Here is an 18,054-nt window from a genome sequence, read left to right on the forward strand (position 1 = left end):
GAACCTCTCCTGGTCCCTCAACACCAGCTCCATAAATAAGAAGGCCCAACAGCGTCTCTACTTCCTGCAGAAGCTGAGAAAAGCCCATCTCCCTCCATCCATTCTCACCATGTTCTACAGAGAGCCTATCAAGAGCATCCTGAGTAGCTGCATCACTGTCTGGTATGCAAACTGCACTGTATCGGATTGCAATACCCTACAACAGATCGTGACAGCACCTGAGAAGATCACTGAAGCCTCTTTTCCCTCCAGACACTTATAGCACCTGCTCCGTCCACAGAGCCAACAGCATTGTGGAGGACCCCACACACCCCTCACACACACTCTTCACCCTGCTGCCTTCTGGCAAGAGGTACCAGAGCATTCGGGCTCTCACTACCACTACCACTCTGTACTGTACCACTGTACATGGTTGGAAATGACAATAAAAGCCACTTGACTTAACTTAGGACATTTAAACAAATATCAGTGGAAATATATGCGTATATGTGAGCCTGTATGTATACTTTTGCTCCGGTATGGATTAGAGAAAATTCAAAATAAATTCAAATGTGTTCATGTGTGTTTAAGCTTAAAAAAATGCAAAGCCTCTAATTCCCATGATTCCCATGATGAGTGTATAGAAACTTCTGACCACAACTTTATGTGGTATCCCAAAATCATACTTATAGTCATCAATCACACATTTAGCCATCATTTATATTCTTTAGCAGGACAAGGAAGACATAGGCTATATTTATTCAGCCATTTATAGTTGCTATATTAAATATTATGGGCAAAAATCAAATGTTTTGTTAGTGAACTACAATTCCATGAGAGTTATTTCAACAATAACAAGCAATGCAGGTTTAACATAGCAATTTATTTTCAATAACAGAATAAATCAGTCAGTTTTTACAAAAGATTATATTTCAGTCAGAGCCTTCCGGGTATGTGTTTACACTGATGAAAAAAGCTTATACCTATATTCTATTGACAGAGGTAGTTTTTTTCTATTTTATATCAGTTTATAAAATAAGACAGGCTTTTATAAAATGACAGAGGACCACACCCATCTAAAGTCCAAACAGCCCAGAAAATATTGATGCAGTTGAGCAACATCTTTATGAGGCACTTGTAAAGCAATGAAGGTGGTTAAAATGTTTATTGCTACCACACAAAATCAAATGAAAGGGTGCTAATTTGTGATGAAAATCATTTGAAATATAAAAATACAGCATGCTTTTTCATATCTGAAGACTTCACTATTTAACACACAGTCAATAGATACCATATCCACAATATGGGGGGAAAAAAACTGACAAAAACGTTTCTCTCACAAACTGTTGCCAAATTGCACAAAATACTAACAATTAGTTTCATTTTCTTGCTGAAAAGGTTGCCCGTCTTCTCTTGTTAAAGACAGATATAAACTTCCATCTGTGTCTGTAAATACTTCTGGTTGTCTGTGGAACTGCAGCCAACCTGAACAAATAGAATAAATATCGTTAATCAAATAATGATCATGTCTGACATTCTGACAAGTGAAAGGTATTTTCAAACTCAATCAGGCGGATCCTCGATTATTGGCTCCATCTTATCAGGACGCAGATGTTGTTTTTGACAGCATAGAGGCTTCTTTCGTGCTTGTGTGTGCTACTTACAAGAGGCTTGCTCAGGCTCTGGAGAAGGCTTCATACACACAGGAGGAAATTCTCCAAACACGGCAACCATCACCTGAAAAAGGCTCATTAGGTCACACTCCCCCTAATAATAGAAGGAAAGGGTCACTTTCATGCGCTCTGGCTGTAGAGTTATGCAGCCACATTGTGTCAGTGCCAGCAAAATCAACCCCTAATCAACCCCACATGCAGCTTTGTCGAAAACAAATATTGCTTCAATTCTCACATTCTTCCACTCTCGCAGGTAAGGCAGCATGACTTCACCATTGCTGGAGATATACTTTCCGCTGAGGATCATCATCTGTTGTGTGGGTCTGATATAGCAGATGGGAGCAGTTTGGGGGTAGGTTTCCTCAATCCACAGGCAAATGGGAATGTTATATGTTATATCTTGTATAATGGCAAAGAGAAAGATATCAAAATCAGAGAGATTCTTAACCTTTCATATTTTTTGTTTGAAGTTATTTTGTTATGAAAGAGAACAAAATGGAATGTAAATGTTATTACTGTTAATCGTGGCAGGAATGGTTCCGGTTAAGCTCATCAAGTTCTTTGTAGTTCCATCATTGTAAACTGTACAAAACACAGCAAAGGCAGTTACTGTTACAATGCAACGGTCCTTTTTCCACCGAGTTTACAAAGTTCAGCAGCATTGGACTGTGAACCTTACCATATTTATCCATTACGGGCACAAGGTTTCTGAAGTAAGTTAATGCCACGTTTATTTCATGAGCCACACACTTCCGAAGATATATCTTCAAAACATAAAATAACAAAAAATTAAAAGGAGAATAGACAAAAAACAAACAAACACTGGAGAAATCTGTACATGAAACTACAGCCGCTGATCCAGCGATAAATGAAACATTCCTTACCTTAGGAAGCATTTTCTTAATCGTATCTTCGCTGTATGGCATGATTAAAGTTTCTCTGAGAAGAAAATGCCACCTTTTTTTTCATTCAGTAAAACTTTGTTTGACTGTGTCAGACCTGCGAATGTCTGCCTGTCATGGCTTTTCGAGAACCTCTTATCTTTTATGACCCTTGAAAGCCAGGAAGAGAGAGTATGCAAATCTTCCGTGCTGAAAACCAATAACTACTCTACATGGCTTAAAGAAGAGGCATAAAAACAGGAAGTGACTTGTATCATGGGTCACTGTTAGATCAATCTGCTAGCATGTGTCTTGCTTTCTGCTTCCTGATTTAGTGATGACACTAACTTATCACTGTCAAATAAATCATTTCATTCATACCATTGACTCTGTGGCACTAATATAAATAACAGTCAACTCCAGTAGTGACAGAATAGAAATAAGTTCCAAATGCTCTGCTTTAGTTGAGCTAATTTAATATCACAGATACCATTTACTCATGTAAAACTGGGAAATACGTAATACACTTCAGTGATTTTCTTATACTATACAATGTTCCTTGTTTAGTCCTTCCTTCTTTTTCAGATGCTGGAGGTGACTGAAATACACAAGCCTGACCCACTATTGCTGACTTTTATTGAATTCAGTTGTAAAGTAAGCCAAATAACTAACAAGTGTGAATCCCACATCAATCAAACTTTTTTTTTTTTAAACCAAGGCTTCTTTTGAAAGCCTGCTCCCTTATTCACTACGTGGTCACCGCCCAGTTTTCATTAATGAATGTAGGGCCCTATCGCTTGTTATCACTATAACTTAAATGTAATATTTTAATTTCTTCTAACATCTAACCATCCTGAAGGGTTTTAAAAACTACACGTTAATGTTCAGTTGTGCAATATTAAATTTGTTGTCACTGCAGTGTTATATGGTAGAGTCATGTGTAAACACAGGGTTTATGATTGCCCTTTGAACCCCTTATCAGAGCTGTATTTTCTCACATTATATAGGCCTCATGCTGTTGTACACTGGGACTCTTCTTTATAAGCAGTTAAATATAAAACATTTATCAAGAATATCTATATATGTCATCAGCTTTTATTATAAGACAAAAGCAATAGTTACTTTTGTCTTTTTTTAAACCAAAGCTGTCCCAGTCCTTCAACTTCACGGCAGTAGCCTGCAGGGGGAAGCAAATCACAAACTTAAGAACAAAAGTTTGGTGGCGAGTGGACCAAAGCAGTTTGATCTTGACATCTTTATTCCTGTCCTGCAATACATTTGCCACATTTTCAAAGAGTAAATACATCTTAAATAGCTAAACAGTTGACATTTTTTCACAAAATCCATCCACGCGCCCATTCCACAGTCTGCAAGGGGACAAACAAGCCCTTGAGCCCACCGAATCCTTGTGCAAAACCCCCAATGGTCCTGAAAGTCTTTGTCATGCTCGCCAGGTTTTCAGACATGTATACTGGTGGTTCACTGGCTGAGTATTGCGACAACATGATGCTTTTTCTAATGCAATGGTAATCTGAATGCATAGATTTGTGAAATTCTATGGTATTATTATATCACGGATGTACTGTTTAAAGATTAACAAGGATACCACAAGGACTGTAATTACATACTACAAACTCCACGCTCCTTTTCCATTGAAATGTCTGAGTACAGTGGATGAAAAATAAAAGCTGGGTACAACACAGCCAAAAGTAGGGCCCCTACGATTATCCCTCAAATAATGTAAGCAATATAAATTGTAAAATCGAGGCTTCTTTCAAACAGTATCAAGAGAGTCAAACACATTCACAGTTCATATCCTTCCTCCAAGCAGAGAAAAGAACACAAAACCTGACCACCATCATCCAGACAGTAATTAGACTGGTCATATTTCTGTAAGCAATGGTGGGAGTGAAAGAGAGTTCATTTGCATGTATAATATCAATTATCAACAATATCAAGGACAATGGCCAGATAAAGTTTGTCATCTGTTACATCAGAGCTTTGGATTTGAAGCAACAGGCTTGTAGTGTTTAGGACTCGGTACATTTTGACACATGCCCAATTCAGTGAACTACTATAATCTAGATATAATCTGTGCTAAATGCAACAATTTAGTCAAATCACTATCACATGTTCCAATGTGATAGAACTGAAATGTCATGAATATTTGATTATGACAAATTGGCTTATGCTGGGTTCTCTCTAAAGTTCATTACTACAGAAAAGCCCGTCTGTGTAGTGTTTTTAGGGACCTGTCTTTCAAATTCTGTACAGCGCATGTCGAAAGTCAACACACTCGTGTCTTTTTTTTTTTTTTTTTTTGCACACATAGTTAAAACAAACAAACAAACAATTCAGCAAACTGAACAGATGACCATCTCGCTGCACACATGAGGTACGACCTAGCTAACAGATAAGGCAAAGTAAACACACATCAGTCTTTTTATTCAGGCAGCAAATTAATCCGGTTACGGAGCGCACAAGCCTGTCTGTAATAAGAAACACAAAACAATGCACTCCCATATCCCGCTCCTTACACCTGTTACACACAATAGTCCCACATATACAGTAAATATGGTTCTGACATGACTAGCACCTGACTTGATATTGTTCCTTTGAAAAGCTGAAAGTGGCAGATAAAGCAGAGCAGTGTGAGGATAGTCTGGTGTGTGGAAAAACTGAAGTTTTACTCTGAGGCAGGACTTGTGCATTACACTTTGCAAAAACTAACTTATGACATCTATTAACCCTGGTTTCCTGGACTGATAGATATCCTCCGGGACACCAATTCCTGAGCCTTATCGTCCACAAGGAGTGATTCTTGCAATCTAAAAATAGCTGTTGTACACCATACAGCTACTAAAATGAAATGCAGAGACTTTTTGCATTGCTGTTTTGTTTTTTTTGTTTTTTTTAAATCGACTCGCTGCCAACTTTAAGGTATTTATCCCATTCTACAGGCAACCTATCGTGCTTTTGCAACTGCAAAGACAACAACAACTACATTTTCACGCACGGTACCTCTCCTTCTTAAACAAAAAGTAAAGCAGAAAAATAAGTAGTCATGACAGAGGGTATATTCCCAATACTTTGTAATTTGGAAAGTAAATTATTCTATTGCACCAGAATCTACGTACACTAACCATTACTATTATTATTCCACAAGACGACTCGCAATGAAACATCTGTAAAGAGAGAAGGCAGCGGTAAGCCATCTATCTAGAAATTCTCCATTCAAGAGATCTAGTCCAAAAGGATCTTCAACTACCTCAGGCAGGTCAAAAAATGTCAAACCAGGTGCCAGCTGAAATAAGCACTTTCAAAACTGCCAATCAAAAATAAATGTTTCATATCAAATACAAAAATCAAAGATTTTTTTTGTTATTTTACAGGTAGGCTAATTGATAAACAACAAAAAATACAGTCTTTCCCATGTCAGCATCCACCCCCTGTATCCAGTTAGAGCGCAGGGATTTCATTGCCATTCAAAAGAAACCAAAGGCAGGTAGGGTGAAGCAGGGAATGGGATGGGTTAGCATGAGAGGTGTTGGGTTAACTAAAAGTCAATTCCAGTTCTTTCCACTGAAGTCACTCATTCCTTCCAGCAGCTAGGTGGGGGATGGGGAGTGGAATCAGGCTTTTAAGGAGGGCGGAGGTGAGATACCCGCCCCCCCAATTACCAGTGTTGAGACTGAAAACAATAAGTTAGCAGGAAAGTTGTGGAGCTACCCAGCGACGCCACATTGCAGCTGACAAAGAGTCATTAGTGGTGTTGCTCACAGGTCGATGTGGACCAACAAAAAAGATGGGGCTGGACCAGTCGAGTTCCGCTAGCCACTTAGGCAACAGTCCAATATTCCCCTTTCCATACAAGTCTATAGTTCAGTCAGCCCTGATGGTTTCTGTCAGGGCTTTTGTTTCAATCATCCTTTTGTTGGAAAAGTTTTTGTTTTCATCGTTGGGTTGTTTCATCTTCCAGTCCTTAAGTCCATGCTGCCACTTTGTGCCGTAGCGTTTCTCACCATGTAGCAGTGAGCTGGGCAAAGAAAGTGACACAAGATATAATTAAAGTTTTAAAACTCAGATTGTTTCAAAAGTGCTTTTTTTTTTTTTTTACAATGAGCATCATCTACACAGAGTTACAGGTGGTCAACAAATGAATGGTGAAACCAACAGAACAGAGATATCAAGCTCATTTTCCATGTTTGACCCAGTGAAGCACCCCTTTCTGCCATTGCAAGTACTATGTCTCAGTTTTCTCTGCATGATAAAGAAATAATTCTATAGTAAATGGAAGAAATCTGTCAGCACGACTCTTTGGGACTAAATTATAAGTAATAAATGTATTAAATTACAGAAAAAGTAGCTCATTGCCTTTTTTATTGTAAAAGGACTATCTACAATGGAATTTTATATTGTAGATGGTGAAAAATCATAGACATTTTCTTATTTAAATGCTCACCTATTTGTTAATTACTTTAGTGTAATATGAAGTTTTTTATCGGAAGGAAAAATGGTAAAACTTCAAAATATATGGCCTTTCCAAAGCTGTCCTGTGGGCCAGATTGGAGTCTTTGGTGGGTGAGTTCTGGCCCCTGGGCTGTATTTTTGATACCCCTTGCAATAGAGCTTTGGGCTACCATGTGCTTTGATCGCTCAGGCTCTGGAGCTCTGAGAAAATATTCCCAAAATTTATGTGCGACTCTGGTGCTACCTAACATATCAGTCCAAAATCTCCCTTACATGTTCAGTTACAATAGCATATAACATCATTTTCATACTCATCAATCAGTGGCTGCTTGTACTCTATGGTTGGGGGCTTTGTCAGCCTGGAAGAGGCCAGCTCCCACCCTAACAGGATAAAGGTGAACAACTTTGTATTAACTTGTAATGATATGTCCCTTTAAAGGTAAACCCTCCCCAAAGCCAGTGAATTCCATCATTCCATGCATTCACAACTTAGCTTTGCAAACTGATTTGGTGACCATTACTGTGTATATAATTTCTCACCTGCATCACGACACCACACAGCGACAGCTCATACAGTCTTGACCACTCTCATCGGGTGGGTTCAACTTCCTCAACTTATGCTGCCTGATCTCTCTAACCAGTGTGTAGAAGGCGTCCTCTACTCCCTGTAAACACACGCAAACACACAAAAATGTTACAGAAAAATCCAGGCACTTAAAACGCTCCCATTCAAGGCTCCCATATTAAATGCACGTCTTCTGACTGACAGCAAAGCTTTTAGGTGTGCTCACCTAATTGGCAACATTACCATGACAACCTTAATCATTGCGTGCACTGAGAATTATTAAATACATTGTCAAGAAATCATGATGACTAAAAAGACTGCATTTCTTTACTTCTTGCATTTCCTTTTGAGTGACAGATATTCTGCAGGTGTAGCGATGAATGCGAGTATGTATGTACCTACATAATGTGTCACAGTGAGTCACAGACAGTGGGAGCTGTGAGGCAACTGGTCCTTATGAGCCCTTTCAAATACTGTAGCTCTGTTCTCAAGCCAAGGTAACCTGGCTATGAGTCACTGCCTGCAGCATAATAAAATGTTCCCAGCAACACAAATCACATCATAGCGCATGGTCTGCTGTAAGATGCGCATGAATATTTTTGCAAAATGTGAAATTAAACAGCCTAAATAAGAACACTGACATAACCTGCAGATAACATAATGATGATGCAGCAAAATTAGCATATGAGGAATTTTAAAGATTCAAACACCAATAAAAGAGGCAGGACACGAGAAAAGTATTCCTCTGCGGAAAAACTTTATGTTGCTCCTTACTTTATGTAAACTGCTTACCTGCCGTGTTTTGGCAGAGGTCTCAATGTAGGGGATGCCATAGGAGCGAGCGAGCTCATGGGCTTGCCTCGTGTCCACCGTGCGCGCAGGGAGGTCACATTTGTTTCCCACAAGGACCATGGGAACATCATCGGAATCCTTAACACGTTTAATCTGTTCTCTGCGTTGCAAAACAAGAAAATTGAAAATTTAGTTTATTTCATTTCCTTATTATTATTTTTGTTCCTTGATACATCCAAGCACTTTATTTAGCCACAGTTGCATGTCTGTTGGATGAGATCCTCCCAGCATCATCAACAGCTCCACCCCTGGAGAACCAACCACCCGGGGAACTTTAGGACCCAGAGGAAGAGCTAGTGCCTACCGGTGCTGGGCTGTGCTGCACTGCTGAAGGAGGGAGGGTGGGTGGACAACAGGCAGGCGGCAAACAGCATTACCTCATCACTACAGCAGCAAGTGCCAAATGCCATGCAGCCAGGGGGGACTGAGTGAGAGGAGAGGGTCAGATCACTCCATCAGCCCAGCCTTTCTTCTCAATCAGCCCCAGTATAGCCTGCAGTACAGTCAGCCAAACCCATCTGCAGTCAATACTGCCAATGGTAATTATGACAACACTTGCTCTGAGTTTTGATGTCAAAGCAAACAAGTTACCCTATCAAACCACAGATACCTGTATACCTGGTATTAAGGCGAGTGCTTAAAGTTTAGCTTTAAAGAGTTGTGGACTGGTCTTTATTTGGTGTTTTGGTACATGGATGAACACTGCTCTGCCATGTAGCGCTAGTCAGCACTGATAGTGGGGGGGAAAGTTTTTGTGGGTTTTATTTCTTGTCACAAACAATTGTTGCCTGTAAATACAGGCAGCAGATGTCTAGATAACTCAAAACATTTAACTGGGCACTGAGCCAAAGTGCACTGCATACCTGTATGGTTTAAGAGCAGTTATGTTAAAGCAGGGTCCAAAACAGCTGAGTTGCAATGGCGACAGGCCAAACAAATCTACATTTACACACTCTGGAAACCTGTGACTTAAAGTGTAGCCTCATGCAAGACCAGCAAGTGGATGCCTAATGTGATGAGAAAGACAAAATGTGGCAAAGAGAGAAAACACTGTCACTTCCAGCTGAAACTCTCACCCCCACCCTCCCTTTCTCCTTCCCTGTCCTTGGGAGCGCTACCTCTCCCTGCTTCTCTAATTGAGTCAGGATCGATTTCATTGGCATCGTGCTGTAAGCCTCCAGTTGGGAGCTAAGCTTTCTTTAGCCGTGTTAAACGCTACAGCATGACATCATCAACTACTGCAGAGAGCTGGCACACACGTATATAAAGCCCTTTTCCTGCAGACCCCACGGGAGTCCCTCTAACACACACTGCATATGCACATCCAGAGAAGCTAACAGACATGATTTAGCACCGGAGCTCCACCCCAACAGGCCTACGGTCTGGCCAAGAAATACAGAGGTGCACATTTTCCAGTTCTCTTTCTTTGCATTACTCTTAGACACACCTATACTGGTGAATGTCCTCAAAAGACTTGGTATTGTTGATGGCGAAGACACACAGGAAACCCTCCCCCGTCCTCATGTACTGATCCCTCATGGCGCTGTACTCCTCTTGACCTGCAGTGTCCAGGATGTCCAACAGGCAGGTCTCCCCGTCGATCACAACCTGCTTCCTGTATGAGTCCTGCAGAAAAAGACAAACTTGCACTTTTAGAGAAGTGCTAAAGACATCACACAAAACTGATAGTTCACCTTAATGTAACCGGTGGTCCATTGCAGATTGTTACCCTGGGTCACTCAGGGCAAAGAAGTATACTATAGGGACACTATGTCAGTGACTGAATGTTGCTTGACTGTAATCAACTTAGGTTACTTTGTTAAATTCCCTCCTCACTTTCAGGTCAAATGAAAATCAAGAGATCAGAGGAGCAGGGTATCAGAGCCAATGTTTAGCCTTCCAACATGCAGTCACAAAAACATGGGAGTGCTGTCCCTTTGTTTGTTAGAGCATAGGGGCCAGGAATGCAAATACACAAAAAGGACATTGTCTGGCCAGAGGCAGGCGTGGTGAGAAAGAGAGGGATAGAGAGGGAGAAAAAGGGGAGAAAAGACAGGAGAAGACATTCTCACTGGCCTTCCTCTTTGCTCTGCAATATATTCCAGTGTCTTTTTCCTCAGGAAAATATTGAGTAAAAGGTGGAGAAAATGCTTTTCTCTTTTCTGAAATTATGGATTTCTTTCAAGCCTTGTCATTTGGAGGATTGCCACAGAAGTTAATTAATTAAAGTAACTTGGTTTAGACTGTGGGGTTGGACATTTATATAAAACATCTAATTACGCAAAGACTGCACATGAACCATTTTAAAGAATGTCGCAGAAGCACACAACAGTTCAAGGGGAAATACTTCATCTAAAGATAACTGCTGCAGGAATAATGTACAGAACACGTAGAAGCACGTCATACCTCTATTGTGGGGTCATATTCATCCACAAAGTGGTTCTGGATCAGCTGTATGGTAAGTGCACTCTTGCCCACGCCTCCAGCTCCCACCACCACCAGCTTATACTCCGTCATGTTTGCAGCTGCAGCTCAACCACACACTCACACACAACCACCGCTGCTGGAGAGAGGGAAAGGTGCAGGTTAGTATAATGACCAAAATAAACATGACACACAGTTTTGACAAGCACGTGTCAAGATTGACGTGTCCTCAATTGGTGGTACAGACAAAACATATGACAATACCATTAATGCCCACTGGTGAGAAACACGAGTGGTTGTGTATGCTGAAGTGTGTGCATGCAGTGGGGGCTGTAGTTGAGACCCTCAAAGGGGAATGTGAAAAATGTGCTGAAGGTACTCAATGTTCCAGTCCTCTCCCGCTCAGTGTTAGCAGCAAAAAGTGTGCATGAGAGGGAGTAAGAGAGAAAAAGGAGGGGCATCACACTGGCAGATAGATCCATATCACTCAGGGTTTAGATTACTGAGGTCTACCCTAGACCATACAGGGACAGTGATCCAAAAATAAATAAATACATATTAATAAAGATCAAATTGAGTCAATACTAGAACATTTTTAATAAAATAATTCTAAAAATATATTTAAAACTCTTCCACCGTTTCATTTTAACGATGAGGTAAATCACTATCTACGAGACTGTTGTTATGAAGGATTTCTTGTTGATTCACTCTACAGCGATCCATCCAGGAGGGTTACGATTTTATGACCCCCAGGTGTGCCTGCAGTTGCCCCCTACGCTCCACCAAACCCACTTAATACGTCCAGTCGATGTAACGTGGTCAAGTTAACCATAAATCAACCCATGTTATTAAAGAAATACGCAAGTCTCGCGAGGAAACATGTGCGATATCAATTTTCTGTTACCTGAAACGGGCACATTCAAACCTACATAAATTTAGGAGAAATGATTAAAACTGGGAGAAAAACCAAGTTATTCAAATATTAATGAGATATTTTTCCAGTGTAATAGATTTTTGCATGCTTAAAAATGTGGGAAAACTTATGTATATTACAATTTTGCTCATTTCACCACCAAACTAGGTGAAGCTGCAAATATTCATGTACAGACACAAACCAGTGCAAAGACACGTACCCACAGGTCAGCTTCCCCCACCACAGCGTTGCTGGCCAGTAAAATTCCAGTGTTAAAGAGAAAGTAGTCATATGGTTTTTCTGTTATGTTCTGTGGCAAAGTGAGACTCATTGTATGGACAGCTGACCACAAACTCACCAAATATGCAAGCTAAAAATGACCAAATAGCTTCTGAGTAGAAGACATGATGAGTTAGATTTATTACTGACTGATATGAACTTGTTGTGCTGGTTTTATAACATTAAATCGGCTACAAATCTATGACTAACAACAAGTGTGCTGGAGGCCCATTGTAACTACAGGACTCTACTATGGTTACAGTTTGACATTGTACTAATAATGAGTGGAATAATAATGATGTCATATCTGGTTAAAGACCTAAGAGGAAAGTAACTGAGAACAGTTATAAATGATAGAAAGCCATGTGTCTTAACAGAAGCATAGTTTCACTTTCTGTTTGACAATTTAGACCAACAACCTCTAGACGCCACCTCTACGTCAAATATCTGTCTTTCAAACAGCAAAGCCTCGGTTGTCATAATTGTACTATACAATGAATTTAAAGTGTATATACAGTCTATATATAATATGGGCTGGTTCAAAAAAAAAAAAAGGGAGGGTGACCTTAAAGGGAGAGCAGCTAAAACAGCTTGTTTCAGACAGTGAGCCCCCCAGCATGAGACAAATAAGACTCATTTTGAACCGTGACTAATGCAAAATGACTCTGATAAATATTCAAGGTGAAAACTCGTATATTATAAGTCCTCCTAAACAAAACAGTTCACTATTAACACTAACTTTACTTAACACCCAGTGTAACCCTAAATCTCTCTTCCTCAAAAGTTTCAACTATGTCTCATTTAGCATAAAAGACGGGCACATGTGGGTTAAACATCTCCACATGCTCATTAATAGTGTCTCACTTTGCTGAATGGTCCTGAAGAGGAAAATCATTAACCTGCACCACCTGCTGCAGTGTATAATCAATCTGTCAGGATTTCATGAGCAGCACAGTTCACATATGCTCTTTTACCTTCCGCAGGGAGCCGTGTGTCATCCCTCATATAAAATGCACTCTTTGTTATAGCTGCTACACAAACTACTTGCGCGCTTAAGAGTGTAAACATCAGGGCTTCAGTTGACCTGAGCAGTAAACACTCACGCCCTCTCTCTTGTGCTTTGACTCCCAAAGGAATGAAAGTACAAGCAATAGCTGGGGTGAATCTTGAACTCTAACAGTATAAAGAGAGAAGTAACAGGTGGACTGTCATAAACACAGCCCGTGGTCAGTTCAATAACCGGACAAGACACAGAATTTCAAAAGAAAATGAAACATATAAGGTCAATTTAGCTGTGGAGAGGAAAAAAATAACAGACGTTCTATATTTGTCTCTGGGTGTGGTGTTGTATTAATAGAATCTGCATTCTCAGAAAGAAAAAAAAAAGTCCTGTTTGGGTTATTTGTGTCTGAGGCTGTATGTGCCTGTGCCGTTAGGACAAACTAAGATTAACCAAGACTGCAATAATGTTAATGATTGAGAGACAACCAGACTTGCTAAGTTGAGGACACAGTCATTTAACTGCTCTCATTCAATCACCATGATACGCAAGCACACAAACGCACACACTCCTGCATCCCGTAAGCCACTGCTTCACCTTAATGGAACAGGTAGCTCTGAGCACCATCACCATTACCAACAACGACCTCCTTGTCAAAACACCCTCGCTGCTATAACTCTGAAACACAACAGGAAGGGAATTATACTGACCCCTCAAACTTGTGGTTAAACATTTAGCTTCCTTTTCCCTCAGTGTAAATAAATCAGCCTGGTACACAGTGCAGCCTGCCCTGGCTGGACTGCAGACTCTGGTGGAGTAGCAGAGCCAGTCTAGCTCCTTAGAGCCCCCTCTAACTAAATAAACAGCAGCTGTGTGGCGAACAGAGACTTGTGTGGGGCAGGCAGACGCTGGAACACCTTTGGCTGCTGAAACTCCAGACAGGGCAAGGATCAACAATAATAGACTCATCGGCAGTTATTTCACGTTTAGTGTGGACACAAGATAAAATGTTCAACTATAGACAAGTCATTTAGATCAAAGATTTGATATGACTTAATTCCAGTTCACTAAAAGACAGGATGACCAATATGCCATCATACAGGATGAAACACTTGATGACTAAAACTGAATACTCAACCATACTGTTGGTCAGCTGTTCCACGTATTCGCTCTGTTTTGTCATATCTAAACATTATTGTTAATCAGAGATTGATCAGATGCCACAAGCCTCACTGGTGAGCACTTGTGCATCTTATCTTCACTCGCTGCCTCACAATTAACAATAAAAGCACTGTTTTTCACAGAATTGGATTCTATTTGTGGCAGTAGCGGCCTGGACAGTTAGCCAGTAGGGAAACTCAAGCCTGAAAGAGCTAGATGGGGTCACAGCACTAAAACTAAAGAAGCTAAATCATTCTGGGTTGAGATTTTTTCCAAAAGATGAAATGTTGCCAAAGCCTATGAGAGATTCACACAGAAATATGCATGAAATGCCTCCTTTTTACCCGATATTCATCAATATGGCAGTGATAACTCGTGCGCTGAACTGATTAGTATGAAGAATGTAGGCCAAACAAAAACAAAAAAAAGATAGCTACATAATCGAATACAGCATCATACACAGTTCTTCAACATTTAACACACGTGGTTACAGCATTTTTTCTACATAACCAGATCTCTAGTGTACACCTGCCAAGCCAGTGATATTTACAGCCTAAAAAATGCAAATTCAACACATCCATGCATCGCTACTGGGAGTTCAGAGGAGGAAAAGCAGACAGCCGTCTTCTCTCAAACTAGGCCATGTCAGCTGCTGATTAATAATCCACATATACATATGGAGATGAATAGCAAAATCAGTCACTGACACAGACAGTGCTGCGTTTCTACAGCCACTTGTTGTCAGGAGGGGCTCATACTGAGCGGGTCTTTGTGTAGTTAGAGAGGAAAGACGAGGACACAGCCTCTGGAGGTCAAAATCATTAGTACTTGCATCAATTTCATCCACACTCAGGGACTAAGCAAAAGAGCGTTTTGTCTGAGCTTTTCTCTCCTCTACATTTCTCTCCTCTACACACAGATGGGTATGTTGGGTATAGCTGTATCAAACACAATATATCCCCATCTTCTCCTCTGCAATCCCGAGTGGAGTTGCTCTCAGCATATGGTTAAACTCTGCTGCCCTTATTTGCACACATGTAAAAACTTGCATTCATGATGTGGCAATTGTCTGTGTCCTTTTTACACACGGTGTACATGTGACCAAAGTAATTATCCTACAGCAGGGTGACTTTTGTTAGTCATTCAACAAAAAAACAGTAATGAATCTGCCACAGCTGTCACACAGGCCGCACCTATCTCATTCCAAAGTTCCCAAAACCTTTGTAGAGCAGCTCTCTAATATGATCAAGGGCCACTATTTAGCATGTTTGAGTTTAGGGTTATTTATAGTGCACCACCGCCGGTCTGAAATTAACAGTCCATTTTGAAACCCTAGAGCCTCGCCTGGACCAAAAGGATAATCTTACGTGACAGCTTACGGAGGGTGCAAGCAAAGAGCAGCAATTCAGATGGTAGCAGGAGAGTTCATTGGCAAGGGAGAAGACTGCTCTCTATATATACCAAGGGCATAACAAACACAGAAGAGAAGAGTCTAGCAAGAAAGTGAAAAATATTAAACATAATGAAAATCCTCCAAGCCAAACTTCATTGCATCTTTTTCATCTTCTCAACACACGTGACACAAGGAGCTAGGTACATGGATGACCGTCTTCCTCAACATGCACTCTGGTCTCCATTTAAGTGCTTAATTGGTTAAAGGCTCCATACTGGCAGAGCCACAAGCCCACTGTAGAGATAATAGATTTTTAATGGAGCTATGATGGTAAGGAGACCCTCTCAAGGGAGGTGTCACGGTCAAATACGGAGACTCCAAGACCCATCCTAAAGTCTCGATAACCACCCCACCCTCCCTCTGCTTTCCAGTGACATCATTCTTCTAAACAGCATCCAAAACACTAAGTGTTTTCCACCAGCTTAGGAATGAAGCGCTATTCTGCTCTCAGGCCAGTGAAACACAATTACGTGAAGACATTGGTTCAGATTTTATGAAGTTGGTAGGAGGGTCAAACTGACTACAACATAGTTAAAAAACAGGATTTACTCTTTTCTCTAGAATTTAACACAAAGCTGAATTTGGTTCTTTTAATAAACCATTTCTTTCCAAATTTCTAAATGTTTCACTATCTAAAGAGGCCTTTTAGCTGTTCTGAAAGCCACTAGCCTCTAGTGACCTTTTCCCTACTGGGTCATCCTTTTAGTTTGTAGGACAGGGTGACACAGTGGAGGCAGCAGCAGAGATAAAAAGAGCAGCTGACCTCCACACAAAAGCCTGCCGGTTGGAGGAGCTGCAAGGGTTATCATTAGACACCTAACACCCCCAAAACTCTAAATGTGGGCTCTGGGTAAATCTCAATGAGTTGTTTTAGTTCATGAAACAATGTGAAAGCAAAGAAAGCATCTTCTGGGTCACATAAAAACACCTAATGTCCATTCAACATCCCCCCACACACACACACACATCAATACTAAAACCCAGCAGGGAACGGTGTTATTCGTAAAATCTTGGTTTTTAGAGTCACACTTACTGCTTGGCTGCATAAAAACCTTCAAAGAAAAAACGAAGACACATTGACCTCACACCTCAATCACTGGACCACCTCCAACTGTTTTCCAGCTGACTTGCCAAAACGCTACAGACACCAACACCAATATTTACTCACACAGAATCGCTGCAAAGCCTCCTTCTCGTAGTCATATAGACTGATGCACATTCACTTGCATGATTATGACTTTCACAGAAGATGCTGTGGTCAGCGAACGTGACGATGTGGCGGATTAAAAAAAAGAAACCGTGTACCAGAAAGCCCCAAGAAAAACACATGAGTGAAACACTTTCTGTTGTATTGCCTAAGAGGGCACTCATTCAAATGTTTGATACTACTTTGAATGCTGAGTGCATTTAATTGTTTACTGTCCAGCAGCTTCTATGGCCATTCGCTGAGTGTTTGGTGCTGTCTTTGTAAATCCCTTTCACCTTACTAGCCATTTTTTTTTATCAGATACGAGACTTGAAATGATCATCTTTGTGAATGCCTTGTAATGGAATCTCACTTCCGCAGTGATAGCTTTTATTCACTGTGACGGGGCGTCACCCTAGTTGTCTCTGACGCCACTATCGAGACCAGCAACCTCACAGCCTGCTCCAGTCTTTTCCTTATACAATACAAAAGACAGAGGTACATTAGCATCTATTGCAATGGCACTTGCAAATGTCTTCGGTTTCTCTTTCAAAGTGAGGTAAAGCGGGGGGAAATCCTGGATGGTCATGTTATCCCTTTATAGCCAAGTTTTAACACCCAAACTCAAGGAAGACCGCTTACCAGAAAATATATAATTGGCTTAAAACAGTCAGGGGCTGGGAGGAAAATCATTCTATGTAGGCAGGGTAGAAAGAAGGCTGAGTTCTAAGCAGGATAATGTTCAAGCTCGCCGGGCGTGAATTAAAAAAATGTTATGATAGCTAGCTAACCTGTTTTTCTGTAAGGACCGCAATCTCCAGCGGTGCCCAAAACACTGAAAGCACTTAAGAGAGGACATATTTCTCGGTGAGGGGAAAAAAACCGACATTTTTCGTAAGCAAGGATGTGTACAGTATACTTACAACAGGCAGAGGTCTATTGGCGACAGGAGCGGCGTTTCTACCGGAGAGGAAGAAGAAAATCTTTCAATTGTTTTGCTTCTCCGCTGAAATCGGAAAAAAGCCACAAAATATTCCGAGTCTCTTTCCCCGTTTCTTCAGGTATTTGCGTCCTATTCACTGTAAGAAACTGTGTAATTTTAAGTAGCTAAACTGCACCAAGGCATTCATTGGTCCTGGGTCCTATAATGTGCCCGCGTTGAACAATGTGCTTCCCAGAGAGAGCGGAGGGGATGAGGAGAGTACTGCCCACGCCCAG

At 40.8% G+C, this 18,054-nt stretch overlaps 2 protein-coding genes across 3 annotated transcripts; both read right to left on the reverse strand.

Moving 5' to 3' along the window:
- Positions 1-581: 581 nt before the first annotated feature.
- Positions 582-3,044, reverse strand: zgc:123278 (uncharacterized protein LOC641569 homolog). Its single transcript, XM_040025257.1, has 6 exons — positions 2,537-3,044; positions 2,332-2,416; positions 2,169-2,234; positions 1,888-2,051; positions 1,644-1,746; positions 582-1,464 (listed from the first exon to the last, which is right to left on the reverse strand). Exons 1-6 carry the CDS (start codon positions 2,576-2,578, stop codon positions 1,346-1,348), a joined length of 579 nt encoding a protein of 192 aa, XP_039881191.1. The 5' UTR covers positions 2,579-3,044; the 3' UTR covers positions 582-1,345.
- A 725-nt stretch (positions 3,045-3,769) lies between these two features.
- Positions 3,770-18,054, reverse strand: LOC120729563 (GTPase HRas). 2 transcript variants are annotated; one of them, XM_040025259.1, is made up of 6 exons: positions 17,760-18,054; positions 10,827-10,980; positions 9,868-10,046; positions 8,361-8,520; positions 7,544-7,668; positions 3,770-6,569 (listed from the first exon to the last, which is right to left on the reverse strand). In XM_040025259.1, exons 2-5 carry the CDS (start codon positions 10,935-10,937, stop codon positions 7,549-7,551), a joined length of 570 nt encoding a protein of 189 aa, XP_039881193.1. In that variant the 5' UTR covers positions 10,938-10,980; positions 17,760-18,054; the 3' UTR covers positions 3,770-6,569; positions 7,544-7,548. The 2 variants fall into 2 exon arrangements, with proteins under 2 accessions (XP_039881193.1, XP_039881192.1); XM_040025258.1 differs by having other exon boundaries at positions 10,827-10,983; positions 17,760-18,053.

The sequence above is a fragment of the Simochromis diagramma genome, unplaced genomic scaffold, assembly GCF_900408965.1.
Source record: "Simochromis diagramma unplaced genomic scaffold, fSimDia1.1 OVJJ01000293.1, whole genome shotgun sequence".
In the NCBI taxonomy this organism is placed as follows: domain Eukaryota; kingdom Metazoa; phylum Chordata; class Actinopteri; order Cichliformes; family Cichlidae; genus Simochromis; species Simochromis diagramma.